The sequence below is a fragment of the Mytilus californianus genome, unplaced genomic scaffold (genome assembly GCF_021869535.1).
Source record: "Mytilus californianus isolate M0D057914Y unplaced genomic scaffold, xbMytCali1.0.p SCAF_4, whole genome shotgun sequence".
NCBI lineage: Eukaryota > Metazoa > Mollusca > Bivalvia > Mytilida > Mytilidae > Mytilus > Mytilus californianus.
In genome coordinates this window covers 28,154,989-28,175,676 of record NW_026262690.1, presented here as the reverse complement: position 1 = coordinate 28,175,676, position 20,688 = coordinate 28,154,989, and the positions used below count along the sequence as shown (strand labels likewise).

Genomic DNA, 20,688 nt, shown 5'->3' with positions numbered 1-20,688 from the left:
TTTTCGTTTAACGCCAACAGTCTGTCCTGATTTGAGAAGAGAATTCAGCGTGCCAAGCTTTGGCTAATATAAGCTTAGGATGTATCACGTCAAGGTAAAGCTGATAGATAATATACTGCTTGCGCGGTTTGTCTTCGCCTCTTTTTACTTTTTTACTTGCTTTCAAGTGTAGGTTAAGAAGTGGTGATCGTACTTTGAGGAAAACGTTCAGTTCTTGAATTTTCAGATTTATTTCTACTATTTGTTCATGTATATTTTCGAATTAGTATTTGAAATTTTTTTAAGTTCTTCGAATATATTGTTAGCTGCATCAGAATGTTGGCTTGCCAAGGATATAGTATGGTCTTTATTTTTTGAGTTTAGGTCGCATGTTCAAAGCCAGATGTATAAATGTATGTTTCCTAATTCTTTTATTTTGTTTTTGATGTTCTCTCCAGCCAGTGTAGGGAGTTTCTGATGTTTGCTCCACCATACAATTTGTGGGTCTTCTGGATGATAGCCCCCTTTACTGTCGGAAAGTACGACGGGTGTCAGTGACTTGTTGCCTACTGTGGACGATCTTGATTTTTGTAAATAGTCTCGTATTTTCTTCTCCGACATTAGCGGATTGTAAAAGAATTCGCCGCGGTTAGGGGATCGGCGGGTGAGTATTTATACTAATATTTATTATTAAATTGTTTACTTTGAAGTTTGTTATGTTTTATATTCAATATGGCGCGAAAAACTTTGTGGGTGGCCTTGCCTGTCAGGCTCGTTGTTATTTGCTGGATAATTTTAATTTGAAAACTGTGTGTAGGTAATTCGAATGTCTTAAGTTAGATAGTGTCAATTGTCTATATTTTCACTACTTATTGGACTTTGGAAGTCCCCTTTCAACACTAAAACTTTGAAATTTTACGAGAGTACCAATAACCAACTTCCACCATTGAACCTCGTTCTCGTATTCGAAAGAAAAACGTCCACTGCAAGATTTCTATACATTGATAAACAACACAGAATCGAGGAGCACGTGAAAAATAAGTGCTTTAATAGAGATATGTCAACTTTTCTATGCATTCACATTTGTTAAACTTTTCCATAAGTTGTTAAATGATTTGGTGCATTTAGTTTGTTCTTTAAGAATGAATTATTACTATATATCTTCCAGATTTGTTTAAATTCTTTCATCATCGTTTTCCCCTCGTGCTTATGCTGGCTAAAGTTTTAACTAGAGATCTCATAGTTAAGGTCACTGCATACAGAAAAATATCGGTGAATAAGAATGCAGGAGCACAATAATTAAATAGCAGTACTTTTCTGAAGATTTTGATAAGATAAAGGATTATCTTTTTACAAGAAAGTCCACATACATTGATTTACAGTAAAACTCAGCCGTTCAAGTATTTAAAACATAGTCAACATGTCTTTTTCAAATTTGAAGTATCAAATGACCCTAAAAAAATTATGAAAAAGTTAACAACAGACAACAGAAGACAAAATGGCAAAGGCAATCTATTGTTTGGCATTCAGGTCACAGAAAACAACTTTTGGTATGTTGTTACATTCTTTAATGTACCAACCAATACATTCATTCTTGTAAACATACATTAGGTATAAATATAACAATATATATAAATTTGTTCATGGAACAAATCCTGTAAAAAAATCCCTGGTAGTTTCATTTCAACTTGACTTTAGTCATGGTAATAATATTTTTTTTTTAGATTGTCCTTTGTATATTTAAATTTGTTGAACACAATTAAAAAAAAATAACATTCATCAACAAAACTGAGCAAACATTTTATGTTTCCACACAACCTATCAGCATGGTTTTATCATAAAATTTCTATGTTAAGAACTTATTGTGAGATATGGTTGTGTTCTATCAGCGATAATTGTTTAGGAAATGACCAGGTTGTGAACTCAAAAATATGTTTACCTAGATAGCCCCATGTTTTATAAACACTTAATAGGCTTAATTTATTGCTTATAATTGGTGCACCAATTCAGAAACTAAGTCAATAAAACAACTATCTTCAACTACCATGTCTATCAAACAATTCATATTATTATTACTAGGTTATTTACCTGTCTTTGTTGCCAATTATTTCATCTGAAATGTGTGTATAATCTGCTAAGCAGAACTGTTGTGCATTTGTCTTACCTTGGACCTACAATCAGCCTGGTACAATCATCACAAAAATATACATCCAGGTCGACCTGGGGCTCACAAATATCTCTTCCTTCAATATTGTAAGATGTGCTCAAAATGCGCTTAAAAGTCCAGATCTTACTTCTCTGTTAAATTAACTTCCAATGTAGTTAATATGAATGTAATTTTAGCTTTCAACATACAATAGCAATCTTATTCCATTAATCCATGAAGTACTACATTGTGTCCATGGGGCCAATTTTAAAATGTTTCAAAGAATTTTACCTTGGGAAAAGTACAGCAGAATCTAACAACTAAATTGCTAACCAACAACGTACAACTAAATTGCATGACAGAAGATGTATAAATTTAACCTATTCCATCCAGTGGTGAAATTGATTGTAGAAATCTCACATATACTAAAATGTTTTTTTTCCTACTTCGATCTCAATCTGAAGATTGATAATTATGGGATGTGCAAGAGGAAATGATACACAAGTTCAATAGAGTGGAATAAATCTTTTGAACTGACAAACAACATGTGAACCAAGGTATATACTGAACACTGTAGACCTGCAGCTAGCACGGTCACTGTTGATCCTGTATACAAGAGATTTTTTACATGGTACTTACCTGTTCTATGTGAATTGTCTCATGGCATGCATCTTACCTGTACCAACATACTTCATCCTAATTAACAGTTTAAGCCAGCTGATGTAATCAATAGTATTGTCATTGTGAAATTTGTTCAATATCTTAAATTTACTTTCACTGTGTGTTGATTGAGCAGTACTCCTCACTACGATATATGTTAATGGGTCTTAAGGAAATTCATTTCAATCAGAATGCATGTCATTACTGTTATTAGGGTGCCCTGATTTTGTGAATGTTTTATAATGTACAACAAAATAATTGAGATAATATACACATTATAAATACATGTTTAAGTCACTCCAAACCGACATAAGAGTATTCATGATTGATTGATAAAATCTCAGTCTGAACTGACGATTATGAGGGAATGGAAATTCTTGGCTCTTGATACATTCGTAATGTTTAAAATCCATTTAAAATAATCACACTTAACAATTCTTGTCCTTCTCATGTAGATCTTTTTCAGTTCTTACTTTCATCATTCACACACAATGAAACATAAAAAACACGCAAAAAAATCAAAAAGTGTACATTCAAATGAAGAATAAATTTTTATGAAAATTTATAAATTAAATGATAAAAATTCTTTCACATCCTTCATATCTTTCTCTCTCTCTCTCTACTCTCTTGCCAATTACTGAACATCACTTTCAATGAACAATCTGCACACAGAATTTCTTTGCATCCTCCATCTGGTCAATCATTTATCACATGGCAGTAACAGCACACAGGATTTCATTGCTAAATTAAAATATAAACTATTTGCCTCCTAAACTAAATGACAGTTTTGGTCTAGCATTTTTCTTATTGAGAATCACTTCTTGTTCAGATCTTTTTCTCTTCTGGTCTTCGTCTTCCATTCGTTGTTTTTGTTCCAACATTTTCCTCTGTTCTTCAACAAGTTTCAATTGTTCTTCGGCCTATTGAAAAAAGTATTTAAAGTATAAATGTATAAAATCAGTCTATATATAGACTCTTTCTTTAATCATTTGGCTAGCCACTATTAAACCATAGTATAAAGTCAAATCACAGTTATCTGAAAAACAAGCTACATGATGTCTTTTATCCTTTTGAGCATTGCTATATAAAGATTTAACAATGCAATTGAAAATTTCTTTGTGAAGCTTTACAAAATTAAATCAAAGCGCCATTTAGTGTAGTTGACTAGAATTACATAGCTATTGTAAATTCACATTTTTAGATTTATTTTATTTTTGTAATTTTCAAACTAATAATAATATGAGAAAAATAAATGAGGAATGTGTCCATGGGACACAGATGATGCCCCTGCTTGCATATAACGTTAAAAAGGGACATAACTCAAGAACTGTAAAAGTGACGCTACCCAAATTTGTACTTGATCTGAGTTTTGTGGTAATAAGCAATATTGTGTTATCATTTCATAACATTTAATTGAGGCAAACTTAATTTAGAGAACGGAAACCAAAAAATTCAGCAATTTTTCCATTTGTAAAGGGGCATAACTCTAGAACAGTAAAAGTGACGCCACCAAAATTCGTTTTGTGGTAATTAGCATTGTGCGTAAGTTTCATAACATTTGGTTGAAAAATTGAATCTGTGTTCTTATTTCTTTGAGTGATTTAACCAGAATAATCAAGTTGATATATTCTGCTGCTCTGCCATGGTTTATTTATTAAACTTGCAAATATGAAAAAATTTTAAAGGAAGAAATTATGAGTCATTAGCAGTGTCAAAGAACACATATCAGGGTATGTCACAAATTAAATGAGAAATCCCTACATTTTTTTAACAATTTATACAATGACTTTGTGTCAGACAATTTGGACCATATATAAACCCTTATGAATGATAACCAAAATGCAAGAATCATGGCACATATTGGTACTTAAAAACATAAGACTGGAAAAAAAAATTGACCAAAGCACAAACTTCTGCAATATATATCACTGTTAAGGACAGCTGTCTATTGATATATTGAGTACAAAACATCTGCCAACATATAATTAAAACTGTGCTTATTAGCCACAGAATCATTAGACACCAACCATTAACTTGGGGGGAGGGAGTGGGAGCATGGATATTTTTGTTAATAAATTGTTTGCTTCCAAAGTTCATGAAAAAAAAAAAAAAAATTCAGAAGGGAAGTGAAAAAAATGGTTTGTTTCTATGTTAAACAATTTAAGGGACAAATAAAAGCAAAATGTGGTTTATAAAATTTCTTGTTCAAATGTTTAATCATGTTAATAAAAGTACCAAATTTTTTGTCTGATGTGAATAGTAATCATTGCCAATTTACTTGTAGGGCCTGTGGTGTTCCATGAAGCACTGCTTGATTTAATAGGTACTACAAACCATAGCTCAGGAAGCAAAAGAAAAATTATCATTTGTATTGTTTACACTTTATACTCTATCTTTATTTCTCTCTATCTGTTTAAGTTTTGAAGATAATAACAAAAAATTTCTAAATAAAAAAAACCATCTGAATGGGTTCCAAGTACCAAAGATGTGCTAGGTACTAGATACAGAGTGAAAGTCAGAACCTGTTTTCATGTGACCATGCTTTACCAAGTGATCTGTTTACAGAAGCATAATTACCCATATATTTAGGAAAGTCCATTATAACATGTATTATCAAAGGGCAAAGAAATTAGTCAAACAAAATGGCAGTATCTGATCACTGTACAACATAACAAAACATCCTACCAAAATATGAAAACTGTCCAAAGACTTAGAGATATAATTTCAAAGTAAACTGATGGCATACCAGAAAAGACCATTAGTTTATCCTACATGTATAACTTACAAGTTTCTTTTGTGCTTCTTCTATTTTTTTATTATTCTCTTCCATAATTTTTTCAAGTTCTTTTCGTTTAAGTCTTTCTTCTTCCTACAAAAACATAAATCAATATGAATTTTTGTGTTAAACACTTGCAGAGCTGTAGTTTTAATGAAAAATCTCTATATAATAAAAAAAAATAATATCAATATTAGCAGATGAAAACCCCTACAGAAAAATATACATGTATGAAGTAGATGATCAACTTAATAAAATTACGATTTTCTATCATGTAATCAATATCCAGATTATCATTTATATAGGAGAAAATTTTCCTTTTGAAAAGCAAATGTCTTACTATATAGTGTATATAAAGCACATAATAGGTGAAATTCTAAACAAACATTTAATACAAAGAACCAAACTTTACTTATGACTCATCAGACAACAATTCATAATATTATACAAAGATTTCACCATGTTTTCCCTTGTTTGGATCATTTGATGGTAAAATTCAACTGAAATAAATATGAATTGATTATATTATGTTAGTTGAAGCAGCATCAAACATTGATATTCTTGGAAAATGTTTGATATTGCCTTCCACACACTTACGTTCTCCATGGGGTTTATTCAGATTCTTCCATTTCTTTTTGCTCTTCACTTTACCAAACATGGTCCCTTACCGTGTGACATCCAAGTTTATCCAAACATCAATCTTATGTACATTTTTTAATGTTTTTACACAAAAAGTACATATTCTTTTTCTTACACAAAAAATTGTCTTTTGTAGTTAAAAAATCTCATTATAAGAGACACTTTTTGATAATACTGTCATCTTTCATTTTCACTAGCAGAATTTTAATCACAGAAAATATTGGCATAGCCAATACCATATTTGAAAGTTGAAAGTTTTCTTTCCAACATACATCAATTGTAAAAGTCTGCTTTCCCTACCAGCAATGGGCTTCCCAAATGGCAAATATTGGTTTAATCAACTATCGATTAGACTTTGGCGAGAACAATTGTATTTATACTATATATTTTAATTGCACAGGAGTTACATGTGGTTTTTACTGTTTATTGCAGGATTCCCTATAAAGGATGTATATCTTAAAGGATATTCCAGAACTAATTGTATGGAGGTCAGAAGGCATTTATATCTTAATTTGATAGATAGTGATCATTTTCATTTGATTTTTATAGAACTATACAAAAAATGTAGCCTGAACAATTATAAGATATAATCAATTTTAAGAATTGCAGAATAAAATAAAAGTGACTTCAGACACTACTTCCCCCTAACATTTATTTCTGAAACAGCCCTCAGAATGACTCTATATGATTTTTTTTCTTTTCATAAAAGGACTTGTATCATTCAGTAAAATAAATTTAATATTAACACTATCTGCAGGATAATACATTTCACAAAAAGGCAGTAATTCACATAATTTGATGCAAACAGACATGTTTTGATTTACTAAACTACAAAAAATGTATCTGTTTATAAGTTTTTTTTGTATTTTTTTATTTAAAGGACTTCAGGATGTACATGTACAGCAAAAACCACATCACAGTGAAAGATGGAAGAAAACATTTCAATACTTGCATATAGTTTTATCCAATATTTTCCTGAATTCTGTAAAAACAAACAGCTTTTACCTAAAACAAACTTCCAAAATGGGATTTCCATATAAATATTTTGTTCCATATTCATGTAATATAATTTTACAAACTTCCTGAAATAAATCATACATGTACACAAATGTCTATCTTCATGCAGTTTTGTTTTGGATTTATTTATAGTGTTCAGATGCCAAGAAATCACCGTCAAATACATTTTTATCTCTCTATTCCAATCACACCTTGTTTCATGCATTTCATATCTACTGACAAGTCCAAAGTCAGAGGTGGAAACTTAAAAGGACTTCTGAAAAATGCATAAAACAAGTTTTTTTTCTTTCTTTTGCAATCATTTCTAATAAATTAATATTAAAAATTACTGAAAATGTAGAAGTTTACAATTGCATTACAGTCAAAAATATCTATCATTTTATAAAAAAACAAGTCAGGAGTTATTTCTAAAGATTTATATACAAATTGTTTTATCAAGTAAACTTTGTACATATATTTAAAAGAACTGCAAAAAAACAATAAACTTGGCATCAGAATTATCACAGATCTTAACATTTCTTCATGGACTTTAATGCAGATTTGTTCATATATATCATGAAAGTGCAGAATTTATTTCTCTTGGGTTCCTACAATGTATGTGTATCAAAAGTGGGCATACAATAGGCATAAACAAAATCTTTGATGTCTGAATATAAATTTCTTGCTAAATAAATTTCATGCATTATAAACATGATAAATATGGTAATAAAAAAAATAATTTCTAAATATGTTTACTTTTTGATAAAAAAAAACCAAAAAAACATGAAAATACTAAAGGCTGTCTATTTTTTCGATACCACATGACTTCAATAACTTAGTTCAAATGTAGATTGATAAAAATATCTTCAACTTGAATTTCATGATTAAATAATGACTAGATAGTCAGATAGTATGTCTAATCTTGTCTCTATCTTTAGTGTTATTTATTGTTTATCCAAGTGATGACACTGATTTTATTTACATGTAGCATAAAGACTGTTACATGAATTGTAAAGCATCAAAATGTCAACAGCTGTTAAATGCAACTATAGGTGAGGAAATGTGATAGAAAGCTTTTATCTGTTTTCTAACTTTTAATGAAATGGAAAAGCTTTAAAGTTTGAACTGGATACTTCAATATAACATACTTTAATACTGTAACAAATATGCAACAAAAACACTAGAAAATATTCAGGGAAAAAACGTATAATCAACAAATCTGCATTTGTTTCTTTTTAGCTTTAAGGACCAAGGCTTGCAGCATATCCTTTACAAATTAATCAAACCGAACCAAAGATAATTCTAACTTTTGTTTGGAAATAGTTTAGTGAAAAATTGTGTATGTTTTAAGCTGTTTTAAAGGTTATGCTGCCCTCCCCCCACAACCAGGGTATATGGCAGCTGAAATAAGCATCCAATCAGGTTTACCCATACCTCCAACTTTCGTTGGTTTTCTATTTCTGTTTCTCTTTGTCGTTCCAATTCCTCCAACATTTGAGCCTCCATTATCCTCTTTGCCTCTTCTACCCTCCTCTTAACCTCAGCCTCAATTTCATCTTTACGTTTTTCTAATTCTTCTTCTACCCTTTTAGAGACCAATTCTTCTACTCTACGAGCTACTTCTTCCTCAATCAATTTTTCTTCAAGTTCTTTTTGTTTCCTAAAACATGTACATTATAATAAGACCCTTACAGAATATGGTAAAACTTGAAAACAAGGGGTTGACACACTAAAACCAACAGTCTTCGAAATTAGCCGGTGGTCCGATGCCCAAAGCCAGTAAAATTGGAATTAGGCTTGTTAAAATTTCAAAACCAGGAGCCTGACGTGCTTGTGTAAAATATGTGACTATTGTGTGATCTTATTTCTTTTCAGTTAAGGGATCACTATGACCTATTGTAGTTTGGCTGTGCGCCACCCTTCAAAATTCCATAGGTTGTAGTTAAATACCGGATACCCGTAATCCAATTATCATATCAGGGGCAATTTAGTAATATAATAAGTGTTAATTGGGTGGAACACTGCCTCAAGGAGTTTACATCGTCAGTTGTCAACTTGATGGCTGTTACTTAAATTGTCTCACATGGGTGAACAAGGTCATGGAGGTGACCATCGGATGGCCAAGTTTCTTCCAGTTGAAAATTAAAAGTTGCAAACTAGTCCATAAATGCAAATGTTAGACTGTACCTAAAATTGAATATCTGTATCCGAATTAAATCAATAAAATCTGTAATGTGGCAAAAAAACCATGATCATATGCAACAATTGTGTGTTTACTTTTTTGAAAGCCATGTACTTTTTGACCGGAAAATAAGGGAAATCCCAATATCAAAGACAACACAATGTATCTGGTTATTTATAGCCAGTAAAGGACTTCAATTTGATAAACAGCTGAGATTGGAGTGCCATTTGATGAATTTATTAATTAATGAATTCTATCTGGGGAAACTGCAAATGCTTGTATATACTCACTTTTAATTACATACATTTTTTTTGGGGGGGGGGGGGGGGGGGGGGGGGGGGGGGGTTGATTTTGAACATTTATGAATGTTACTGTTATGCACAGATTTGAAATGGCTTTGTTATTCTGTAAGATTCTATATGTTTTTTTTAATTCTTTCCTATTTAAATCAAACCTTGTGCTCTTCCATTAGGACACTGATAAAGATTCTAAATTTGTCATGAAATCTGTTAAAAAGTTTTTTTAAAATAAAGATTTTATGATAAAAAAAATGATGAAACTAACTGTAATCTTTGTCTTTCTAATTCCAATTTCTTTTCTTCCTCTTCCCGTCTTTTTGCCCTTAATATCAGCTCATCATCACTGCTTGAACTACTTGATGACAAGGAACGTTTGGTTCTAAAACATAAAACAATTTTCAACTAAAATTTAATCAAATTAATGTTTTATTGGGTAGAGAACAGTAGGTGTTGATATTTCTTTGAATATACAGAGTGTGGGGGAAGCACTACATTTTTAGGTAGAAAGTTCCATTGTGTGATACCAGAGCAACAGGAAAATTAATTATGATTATTTGTAGCAGTCTTCCATTGCCAGCAGGTGTCTGTATGTATATGAATGGATTTGAGAAGTTTTAGTGTCTGTTGGTAATTATAATGATGTATGTACTGCAACAATATGGTGTACAATCCTCATATTTTTAGTCCGTGTTTATGTAACATTTTTGTAGGCCAGTTAGGCAAAAAAAATATATGTGTTTAGGGTTTCCTGACTTACCCTTATTTTGAACGCCGACCCTAAAGTTTTTATGTCGATTTCTTCAAAAATCTTTTGTCAAGATATTACTTTTTGCAACCGCTAATTATATCATCGAAATACTGGACAGAAATGACTCAAGATGAGGTTAAATCACAACTTCGTTCATTGTCAAACTACAGTTTGCACACTTTCTGGTTTGTGTACATGTTAATACTAGAACCAGACTCTGCGAAAAGAAAGTTTTGCTGACCTACTGAACATATTTTTGACACCAGGTGACGGTAATTATGGATATCTTTTTGTTAGCCTAAAGCTACTGGTATCATTATAACGATAAAAGGCATACCTAGCTGCTCCTGAAGTATTCGTTTGACAATCCCAAGAATTTTGCACTGACCTGCATTTGATATGCATTTTTTTCTAGTGTGTAAAAATGGCAAAATATACTAACACCTTATAGTTTCACGTGATAAGGTACACTCAGTTAAACAGTTTAAATCACCTATTGTTTGCAGATATCTATCAGTCTACGTATAACTCTATAGGTTTATTAGAGAAAATATCACATGTGTTATTACAAATACTTTCATGAGTTGTCTACTCTTTATTTCTTAAATTTTCCTAATCTGTAGTAACATATGTTTGTTATTTCAAATGTATTTGTTAAATAAATCATAAATATTTAAATTTTTAGTGGGCACTTGAGAATTCCTGGAACTTTGCACAGTAACTTAATACATAGCCTTGATAACTAATTTTCCTATCAAATTAATACATTTTATCAACCATGGTTAATCAATGAGACAAGGCTTTTAAGGGATACACTAAGCTGTAATAACAAGGCTTAGTTATTACAGGCATGTTGGTTTTCCCTTTTGAATGGTTTTACACTAGTAATTTTGGGGGCCCTTTATAGCTTGCTGTTCGGTGTGAGCCAAGGCTCCGTGTTGAAGACCGTACTTTGACCTATAATGGTTTACTTTTATAAATTTTGACTTGGATGGAGAGTTGTCTCATTGGCACTCATAGTTATGATACCACATCTTCTTATATCTATGAAACTTATTATGAGACACTTGGGAATTACTTGGAAGCTTGTGCAGAACCTCATTACATGCTCTGATCATTATTTCTTACAATAAATTATAATACATTGTGATTAAGCATGATATATGTCTGAGCAAAGGCTTTTAAGGGATACACTAAGCTGTAATAACAAGACTTAGTTATTACAGGCATGTTGGTTTTCCCGTTTGAATGGTTTTACTTAATTAAATGGTCGTTTGGTAAATCTGAATGCAAATATATTTGCTGCAACTCATTTAAAGCCTTCTTCTCTAATGAAAAAGGTAAATATGCTAGATATACTTACTGGAGGTGTGATGAGATGATTGAAGCTGTTAATTTTCTCCTTGATAATATTTATGTACGTTTCGGCAGCAAAGTTTATCAACAGGTTGTAGGTATTCCTATGGGCACTAATTGTACCCCTTTAATAGCAGACTTGTTTTTGTACTGTTATGAATCACAGTTGATGACCAAACTCAGTAAAGACCCGTCTAAATTGCATTTAATTGATAAATTCAACAACACTTACTGTTATCTTGATGATATTTTTTCGTTAAATAATCAAGAATTTTCTCAATATACTGCCGAAATTTACCCAAAGGAACTTACTTTAAATAAATCAAATTTAAACGGTAACAACCGTCCTTACCTAGATTTATATATTTCGGTTTTACACTGGAAACTCCACACTAAAATTTACCACAAACAGGGCGATTTTTCGTTCCCTATTGTTATTTTCCCTTTTAGGATGGTGATGTTCCTTTGGCACCATCACACAGGGTTTATATTTCACAACTAGTTCGCTATGCCCGTGTCTGTTGTGACGTTTTTTATTTTAAAGAGCGTAATCTATGTATTACTGGTAAATTATATATTAAGCCAGGGATTTCGTTACCACAAATTACTTAAAACCTTTACTAAATTCTTCCACAGATATAAAGATTTGGTTTTGAAGTTTGGTTGTACCTGTAGAAAACTTATTTCAAACGGGATTGCACATCCTCATTTTTATGGCAATATTGTTTACCGTGCCCGGAAATTTAGAAACAATCCTGGTAAACTTATCGATCCTTAAGGTAGATAGGGTGTCTTCCTCCATCTTGGATTTTGAAATACCAGAAAATAATTGGTCTAGATCTTTAAGAAAATGTCCAAAATTTTGAGAGAAGTAGGTAATTCATGTGTAAGAATTTTCATTTCGATATAGAAAATGACATGTTTTATCATATTTATGGTTGTATTTTACAAAAAACAGAATACTTTTTGTTTGATTCTATTTTTTCCAACTTTGTCATATAAGGGGAGGCAACTCAAATGTAAGGGCAGATAATTCAGATAAAGTTACTTTTACAATAGAATGTGTTAGGAATTTACCTATTTTCTTATGTAGCAAGAAAACGGGTCCCGTGACCTCATTTTTTCTTTTTCTTATCTGAAAGCATAATATTAGAGCTATCTTCTCATATTTTATCTCAAAATTCTATGGTGCAGTTTTCGTTTTATGGCAGAAAATTGGGTTTTCCATGCATAATCTATACAAAATCTGTCAATTTTGCACAACCTGTAGCGTGAGAATAAGCCCCGTGACCCATTCTTTTTATTATTTTTTTTAAAAAAGCATGATATAAACTACATTTTGGCAAATTATTAAAAAATTCTATGGATTATAATTTAGACACCCCATCTACCTTAAAATAAACTTATGCTAAAAGGTTACCAATTCAACATTGTAATTAGATCATTAAATATTGTTTTTATTGGTACTAATATTGATTTTGTTATTAGTAAATTAAAAACAAACTAAATATTATTGTTATATACATATACACATTCATGGATCTACAATCTGTCGATACCTGTATCTTGGCATTGCACAAGGTCATATTTTTCTCTTGACTGTTCATGACGTCTTTACACTAAATCCATTGGATGTTGGATGTGTACAGATTGATAATTTAGTCTTAAATGCATGATTTTTTTTATTAGTAATTAGTGGCTTTGAACTAGCTGTCAGTAACTGCGAGTACTCTCAGATCTGTACTTAGTGTCTTTTTGTTGTTTGGATGTACAAGTACCCAGCCACGTCCACTTGTATTTGTAGTATTTGTATTTTGATCCATCTGATGAGTTAAGCCTCTTTCAACTGATTTTTATAGTTCGTTCTTATGTTGTACTGTTACACCACTGTCCCAGGTTAGGGGGAGGGTTGGGATCCCGCTTACATGTTTAACCCCGCCACATTCTGTATGTTTGTGCCTGTCCCAAGTCAGGAGCCTGTAATTCAGTGGTTGTCGTTTGTTTGTGTGTTACATATTTGTTATTCGTTCATTTTTTGTTCATAAATTAGGCAGTTAGTTTTCTCGTTTGAATTGTTTTACATTGTCATTTAGGGGCCTTTTATAGCTGACTGTGTGGTATGGGCTTTGCTCATTGTTGAAGGCCGTACGGTGACCTATAATTTTTAGTTTCTGTGTCATTTGGTCTCTTGTGGAGAGTTGTCTCATTGGCAATCATACCACATCTTTTTTTTTATATTTGAAGTGATGTAGAGAAGCTGTAATAACAGCCTTTGGCTATTACAGGCATATTTTTTCTGTTATTACATATAGGTGTACTATGCATGATTGGCAAACTATCAACTATTATATCTTTCTAAAGTTTAGTATATATAAAGACAATAATAATACCAATAGAACTTGTATACATTTTAACAAAACAAGGATGTATATTGCCCTTTGAAACATGTAACATACATATGTTATCACAGTTTTTGGATTTTTTAGTCTACAATAACAAATGATGAAATGTACATTATTTTTTTTTAATAACCCTAAAAAGTTATACCCTTGACTATCTATTGTCCATGTCAATTAATATATTTCAGTCAGAGCTCAGACATAAATAAGTCTAAATCTGCTTTTGACTCATAGAGGTCTAAATTTGTAGGTTTCAAGATTTGACTCCCTTTAATTTGAGACAAATTATGACTTCAATGAGTCAATTAGTGTTAAGCAAGAAATATTTGACCTGAATTAAAAAGTTGCAAATATTGACTCCTACAAGTCGATAGGTTACCAAAATTGGTCAACTTCAAGACCCAAGCATATTTATAAAAAGGTCAAGCATCTACATGAAATTATGACAACATTGAAAGACAATGCTTTGTCTTCTAAAGAAAATTAAAATAATATATTAATTAAATATAGATACATGTAGCTCAGGTCCTTGTGAACTCTCAGACAGGTTTATGATGTTATAGGTGGTGCACTTTGGCCACCAATTAAAATTAAGTCTTTTCATAAACATAAATTAAAAGACCTAAACAAGCCTGTCATTTTCTGACTTAAATAAGTCTGAAAATGATAATAAATACATTTTTTGACTTCTGTAAGTCAAAAACAAACAAGCATTCTGAGAGTATTGCATGGCAATACATAGTCCCCTACGGGGTAAAAATTCATTATACTGGAACAAAAAGCTAACTTGTTCTATATAACTTGTCATGGTGTAAACAAAAAGAAAATATCAAGTCAATATCTTCAAGCATGACTAAAAGTAGTTTGGAAAATTGATTAAATGAGTGAATTTTTCAAGTCCAAGGACTATAATTCGGCACAAAATTATCAGACCAAAACAAAATTTCGAACTTGACCTGTATAACTTGTCATGATAAAACTATATACCAATTTATATATATCAATCAATATCTTCAAGCATGATGAAAAAAAGTGTGGAAAACACTTTAACATTAGATATGATTTATAGTTCTCTAAAATTAGATATGATGTAATACAGTGTACATCTATTTTCAAATTATAATCAAATATAATTAATAGTTCAAAATATTTTTTCTTTTATTTGTCACAAACTAATATAGATTTGTAACTTATCTATAAAATGTCAACAATTTTTATCTACACAATGTAATGTAATATATACATTAATAAAAATAGATTATTATCTAATTAAAGGATTTCCCTTCATATTTTTTTTATATATTATAGCATTCAGAACATTAGTTTATACAAGATAACAAACAAACTTGCCAAAAAATTCATCAAATAATTTACCAAAGAATGTCTTTAAAAAATGAGTTATCTCCCTTTGTACAGAAATATGGTTTAACATAGTACTCTAACATTAGATATGGTCCAGAGTTATGGTCCATAAGTCTGGACTAAATCATCAGACCGGAACAAAAATCGAACTTGATCTATAACTTGTCATTGCAAAACTATATACCAAATATCAAATCAATATCTTCAAGAACGAAGAAAAAAAGTGTGGAAAGTTGATTTGCCAGACTGACGGATGGAGACGGACGGACAGACAGATGGACAGAGTGCAAATCTAATGTCCCCTTCGACTTCGTCGGTAGGGGACTAAAAAAGACTTGTTTATGTCTGAGCTCTGACTGTATTTCACTGCATTTATTATATGATGGGAGCTCCCAAACTTACGTTTTATTTTGAAACTTTAAATGTATTTAAATTTGATTTATCTAGGTCCAGCCTAGTCCAAATAATTATGTCCTGAAAGGCTTTTTTAATTTTTTCCTAAGATATATGTCATAATGATAAAAAATTTCCAGATGCACAGGCTTTTTTTCTGTACTCCCCAGTAAATTTGTGGTGTAAATACAATTTTACATTATGATTAAGGTTCATCTATACACTTTAACAAAAATGGCTGTATTTACACCATGAAATTTTCTCTGAGTACAGACAAAACTGTGTAATTTTAAAAGTTTTAATGCCTGGCAGCACCTAGATAAATTAATGTTACATCCAATTTATGTTCTAATAAAATGCTCCGCAGGGCGCAGCTTGATACGACCGCAGAGGTCGAACCCTGAACAGTTGGGGCAAGTATGGACACAACATTCAAGCTTGATACAGCTCTGAATTTGGATTGTGATTAAATATTTGACACAGCATAGGTTTCTGACACAGAATGAATGTGGCCTAAGAACTTAAAAATTTTAAATTGGACATTCACCTATTATGGTCCAATATCCAAAATCTAAATACATGGTTAGATTCAGCATATCAAAGAACCCCAAGAATTCAATTTTTGATGAAATCAAACAAAGTTTAATTTTGGACCCCGATTTGGACCAACTTGAAAACTGGGCCCATAATCAAAAATCTAAATACATGTTTAGATTCAGCATATCAAAGAACCCTAAAAATTCAATTTTTGTTAAAATCAAACTAAGTTTAATTTTGGACCCTTTGGACCTTAATGTAGACCAATTTGAAAACGGAACCAAAAATTAAGAATCTAAATACACAGTTAGATTCGGCATATCAAAGAACCCCAATAATTCAATTTTTGATGAAATCAAACAAAGTTAAATTTTGGACCCTTTTGACCTCAATGTGGACAAAGTTGATAACGGGGCCCAAAAATCAAAAATCTAAATACATGGTTAGATTCAGCATATCAAAGAACCCCATATATTCAATTTTTGTTGAAATCAAACAAAGTTTAATTTTGGACCCCGATTTGGACCAACTTGAAAACTGGGCCCATATTCAAAAATCTAAATACATGTTTAGATTCAGCATATCAAAGAACCCTAAAAATTCAATTTTTGTTAAAATCAAACTAAGTTTAATTTTTGACCCTTTGGACCTTAATGTAGACCAATTTGAAAACGGAACCAAAAATTAAGAATCTAAATACACGGTTAGATTCAGCATATCAAAGAACCCCAATAATTCAATTTTTGATGAAATCAAACAAAGTTAAATTTTGGACCCTTTGGACCTCAATGAGGACCAATTTAAAAACAGGGCCCAAAATCCAAAAACTTAGTACACGGTTAGATTCAGCATATTAAAGAACCCCAAGAATTCAAGAATAAAACCCCATTGAAATTGATCAAGAAATAAGCAATTTATACGAAGTATCTTCTTTTGCACAATACTGTGCAATTGAATATTTCTTGCTATTGCGCAATACTGTACAATTGACAATTTCTTGCTATTGCGCAATATTGTGCTATTGGATATTTCTTGCTATTGCGCAATACTGTGCAATTGAAGATTTCTTGCTATTGCGCAATACTGTGCAATTGAAGATTTCTTGCTATTGTGCAATACTGTGCAATTGAAAATTTCTTGCTATTGCACAATACTTATTAGATAATAATTTACACATCCTGTTTGGTGTGTATCTCCTACCATATCATTATTATTTGCTTTTAAATATTAATCAGAAATAACCAACTTAAAATGAAAAATTTTAAAAGAAAAAAAAAAGGAAAAAAAGAAAAAAAAAGAAAAAAAAAAATTCCCCCCCCAAATTTTTTGAACCCCCTTATGATTCATCACCCCCAAACTCAATCCCAGCCTTCCCTTTGTGGTATGGTACCTTGCAGTACAATTTCAGAGAGATCCATACACTTGAACACAAGTTATTGTCTGGAAACTAGAAAAATGCTTATTTTTGGCCCCTTTTTGGCCCCCAATTCCTAAATGTTTCGGGCAATTACCCCCAAACTCAATTCCAGCTTTCCCTTTGTGATATGGAACCTTGTAGTACAATTTCAGAAATATCCAAACACTTACACACAAGTTATTGTCATGAAACTAGAAAAATGCTTGTTTTTTGCCCCTTTTTTGGCCCCTAATTCCTAAAATTTTGAGGCAATTACCCCCAAAATCAATTACAGCCTTTCCTTTGTGATATGGAACCTTGTGGTACAATGTCAGAGAGATCCATACACTTACACACAAGTTATTGTCTGGAAGTTACAAAAATGCTTATTTTTGGCCCCTTTTTGCTTAACTGTTGGTACCATAACCCCCAAAATCAATCCCAACCTTCCTTTCTTGGTATTGAACCTTATGGTAAAATTTCATGGAGATCCATTCACTTAAACTAAAGTTAGAGTGCGAAAACAAATGTGTCTTCGGACGACGCCGGACGACGCCAGACGACGACGACGACGACGCCGGACGACGACGACGCCAACGTCATACCAATATACGACCAAAAATTTTTTAATTTTTGCAGTCGTATAAAAAGTTAAAACACTTTATAGATTTTGATAAAAATTTTCTTTCCTTGCCACAGAAGATGGTGAAATAAACAAAGACCTGAGTTTTCTTTGATACAGTCCACTCATTTACACCATTTAAATCACCTTTGTTGTCAGTAGATTTCTATTGTCCATATCAATCAATATGATACAATACAATCATTACCTGAGGGGGACCATCTCAAAGATTACTCATGTCTTTGTTTATTTTTACACCACCTGTGGCAAGGAAAGAAAATGTTTAGCAAAATGCACAAAAGTATTTTTCTTTTTAAAACACAAAATGAATACAACTTGTATATATCTAGGTGCTGCCAGGATTTAAAACTATTAGAATTACACAGCTTTGTCTGCATTCAGAGAAAATTTCATGGTGTAAATGTAACAGCCACTATGTTCCGTCAGTTACTTTGTTCCCGCGGAACTTTTCGACTAGTTATTTCGTTCCGATGGAATTTTCCAACTAGTTGTTTTATTCCGAGTGCAGTCGAAAAGTTCCGGAAAAAAGTAGCTAGTTGAAAAGTCCCGGAACAATGTAGCTAGTTGAATAGTTCTGGCGGAACAGAACAACTAGTTACATCGTTCCGAATATACCATATTTTGTCCTTTTTGTAGAAAGAGGGGGAAGAATGAGTATCAGTATATATAAGAGCAAATCATTAATTTACAAGAATACCCAACGCACTGAAAGGGATTTCTTTGGGGACAAATATGCAAAATTTAAGTTGTATTTCATAGCTCACATAAAACGGAATAAGTTGCATTATCATGCAAATTTAGTATTCATAGTACCCTCAAGAGAGGGAAGAATACCCCCCTCCTCATGTGGTTCTTTGCATCAATTCTTCAAATGGAACTTTGTGACTGGTTGATAAGTTCCGTTGGAACTTTTGGGCTAGTTTGTTAGTTCCGGTTTTGACTTATTTGCCAAAGAGGAACTTTGAGGCTAGTTGATAAGTTCCATTTGACTTTTGTAATCAGTATCTTGGTTTCCCTTTGAAAGGTTCAAATATAATACATACCTGCCAACTTTTCAAAATCTCCATGGGGGATTTTAAGCGCAAGAGGACCTAATGCTCCTCTTATATTGTCATTAGTGCTTTTAATCCACTTCTATATTGTTTGGATGAGTATGTATGTGCTTAAATACCCTTCTAACTCATTTGAATGCCTGTTTTGAGGTGTTCAGTTTGTATAATAAAGAATTTCAAAATTCAGGTCAACACGGTACACCTCTCATGGGGGATATCTCCCATAAATCGGGATAGTTGGCAGGTCTGTTAAATATGTTGTGCTTTTACTTTGCATCAATTCTCCAAATGGAACTTTCTGCCTGGTTGATAAGTTCCGTTGGAACTTTTGGGCTAGTTTGTTAGTTCCAGTTTTGACTAATTTGGCAAAAAGGAACTTTCTAACTAGTTGATATGTTCCGTTAGAACTTTTCAAATAGTCACTTTGTTCTGGTGGAACTTTTAAACCAGAGGAAGAACAAAGTAACTAGTTAATAAGTTCCTCCGGAACTTTCCGGCTAGTTAGTTCTTTCCAACCCGGAACTTTCCAACGTCGGAACAAAAGAGCATTTACATAAACACAGCCATTTTTGTTGAAGTGTATAGATGAACCTTAAATGGTTATGATCATGATGATGAACCTTTGTTTGTGATACATGTTTAAAGGTTTCTTTGAAAGAAACCAAGACTTTAGTTTGCATTAGCGATGATATTATTTTTGTGTTGATTTCGTTTTAGTCAAGTTGGAGAGTAATGACTAATGTCGAGGTATAGCCATAGGAAAAAAATTTCATAGATATAGTTGACTTCTTCTGCCTCAGAATATCATGACTATTTTCATGTGTAAATCTTCGTCTGCTGTTGTCATTGATTAAGTGTTATGAAAGTCAGTCATATAGATAATTGCTTTAAACCCAAACAGTTACCGTTCGTGTCTCCGTTTTCGATCTCGTGATCTGGAGCGATGATTTCTGTATGATCGAGATCTTGAACTAGACCTTGAGCGCTTCTTCTTGTGCTTGCTTCTGTGTTTTTGTCTGGTTATGCTGTCTGCACGACTTCTACTTCGGCTTCTTGATCTAGGCATGTTGAAATATCATTTATTTCAACTTATGGTAATCTATCGTTTCTTTTGGCCACAATGGC

General features: G+C 32.0%; 1 protein-coding gene across 1 annotated transcript; it reads right to left on the bottom strand.

Moving 5' to 3' along the window:
* Positions 1 to 1,532: 1,532 nt before the first annotated feature.
* Positions 1,533 to 20,650, bottom strand: LOC127737855 (arginine and glutamate-rich protein 1-like). Its single transcript, XM_052248804.1, has 5 exons — positions 20,469 to 20,650; positions 9,943 to 10,056; positions 8,631 to 8,856; positions 5,571 to 5,654; positions 1,533 to 3,705 (listed from the first exon to the last, which is right to left on the bottom strand). Exons 1-5 carry the CDS (start codon positions 20,627 to 20,629, stop codon positions 3,544 to 3,546), a joined length of 747 nt encoding a protein of 248 aa, XP_052104764.1. The 5' UTR covers positions 20,630 to 20,650; the 3' UTR covers positions 1,533 to 3,543.
* Positions 20,651 to 20,688: the final 38 nt, after the last annotated feature.

Excerpts from the sequence above, each read along its gene's own strand:
- LOC127737855 (XM_052248804.1), bottom strand. The coding sequence starts at position 20,629 with ATGCCTAGATCAAGAAGCCGAAGTAGAAGTCGTGCAGACAGCATAACC. Across the intron at positions 8,857-9,942 it reads TTAGAAAGACAAAGATTACA|GAAACAAAAAGAACTTGAAG; the intron begins GTTAGTTTCATC and ends TACATGTTTTAG. Across the intron at positions 3,706-5,570 it reads AAGAAGCACAAAAGAAACTT|GCCGAAGAACAATTGAAACT; the intron begins GTAAGTTATACA and ends TTTTTTCAATAG.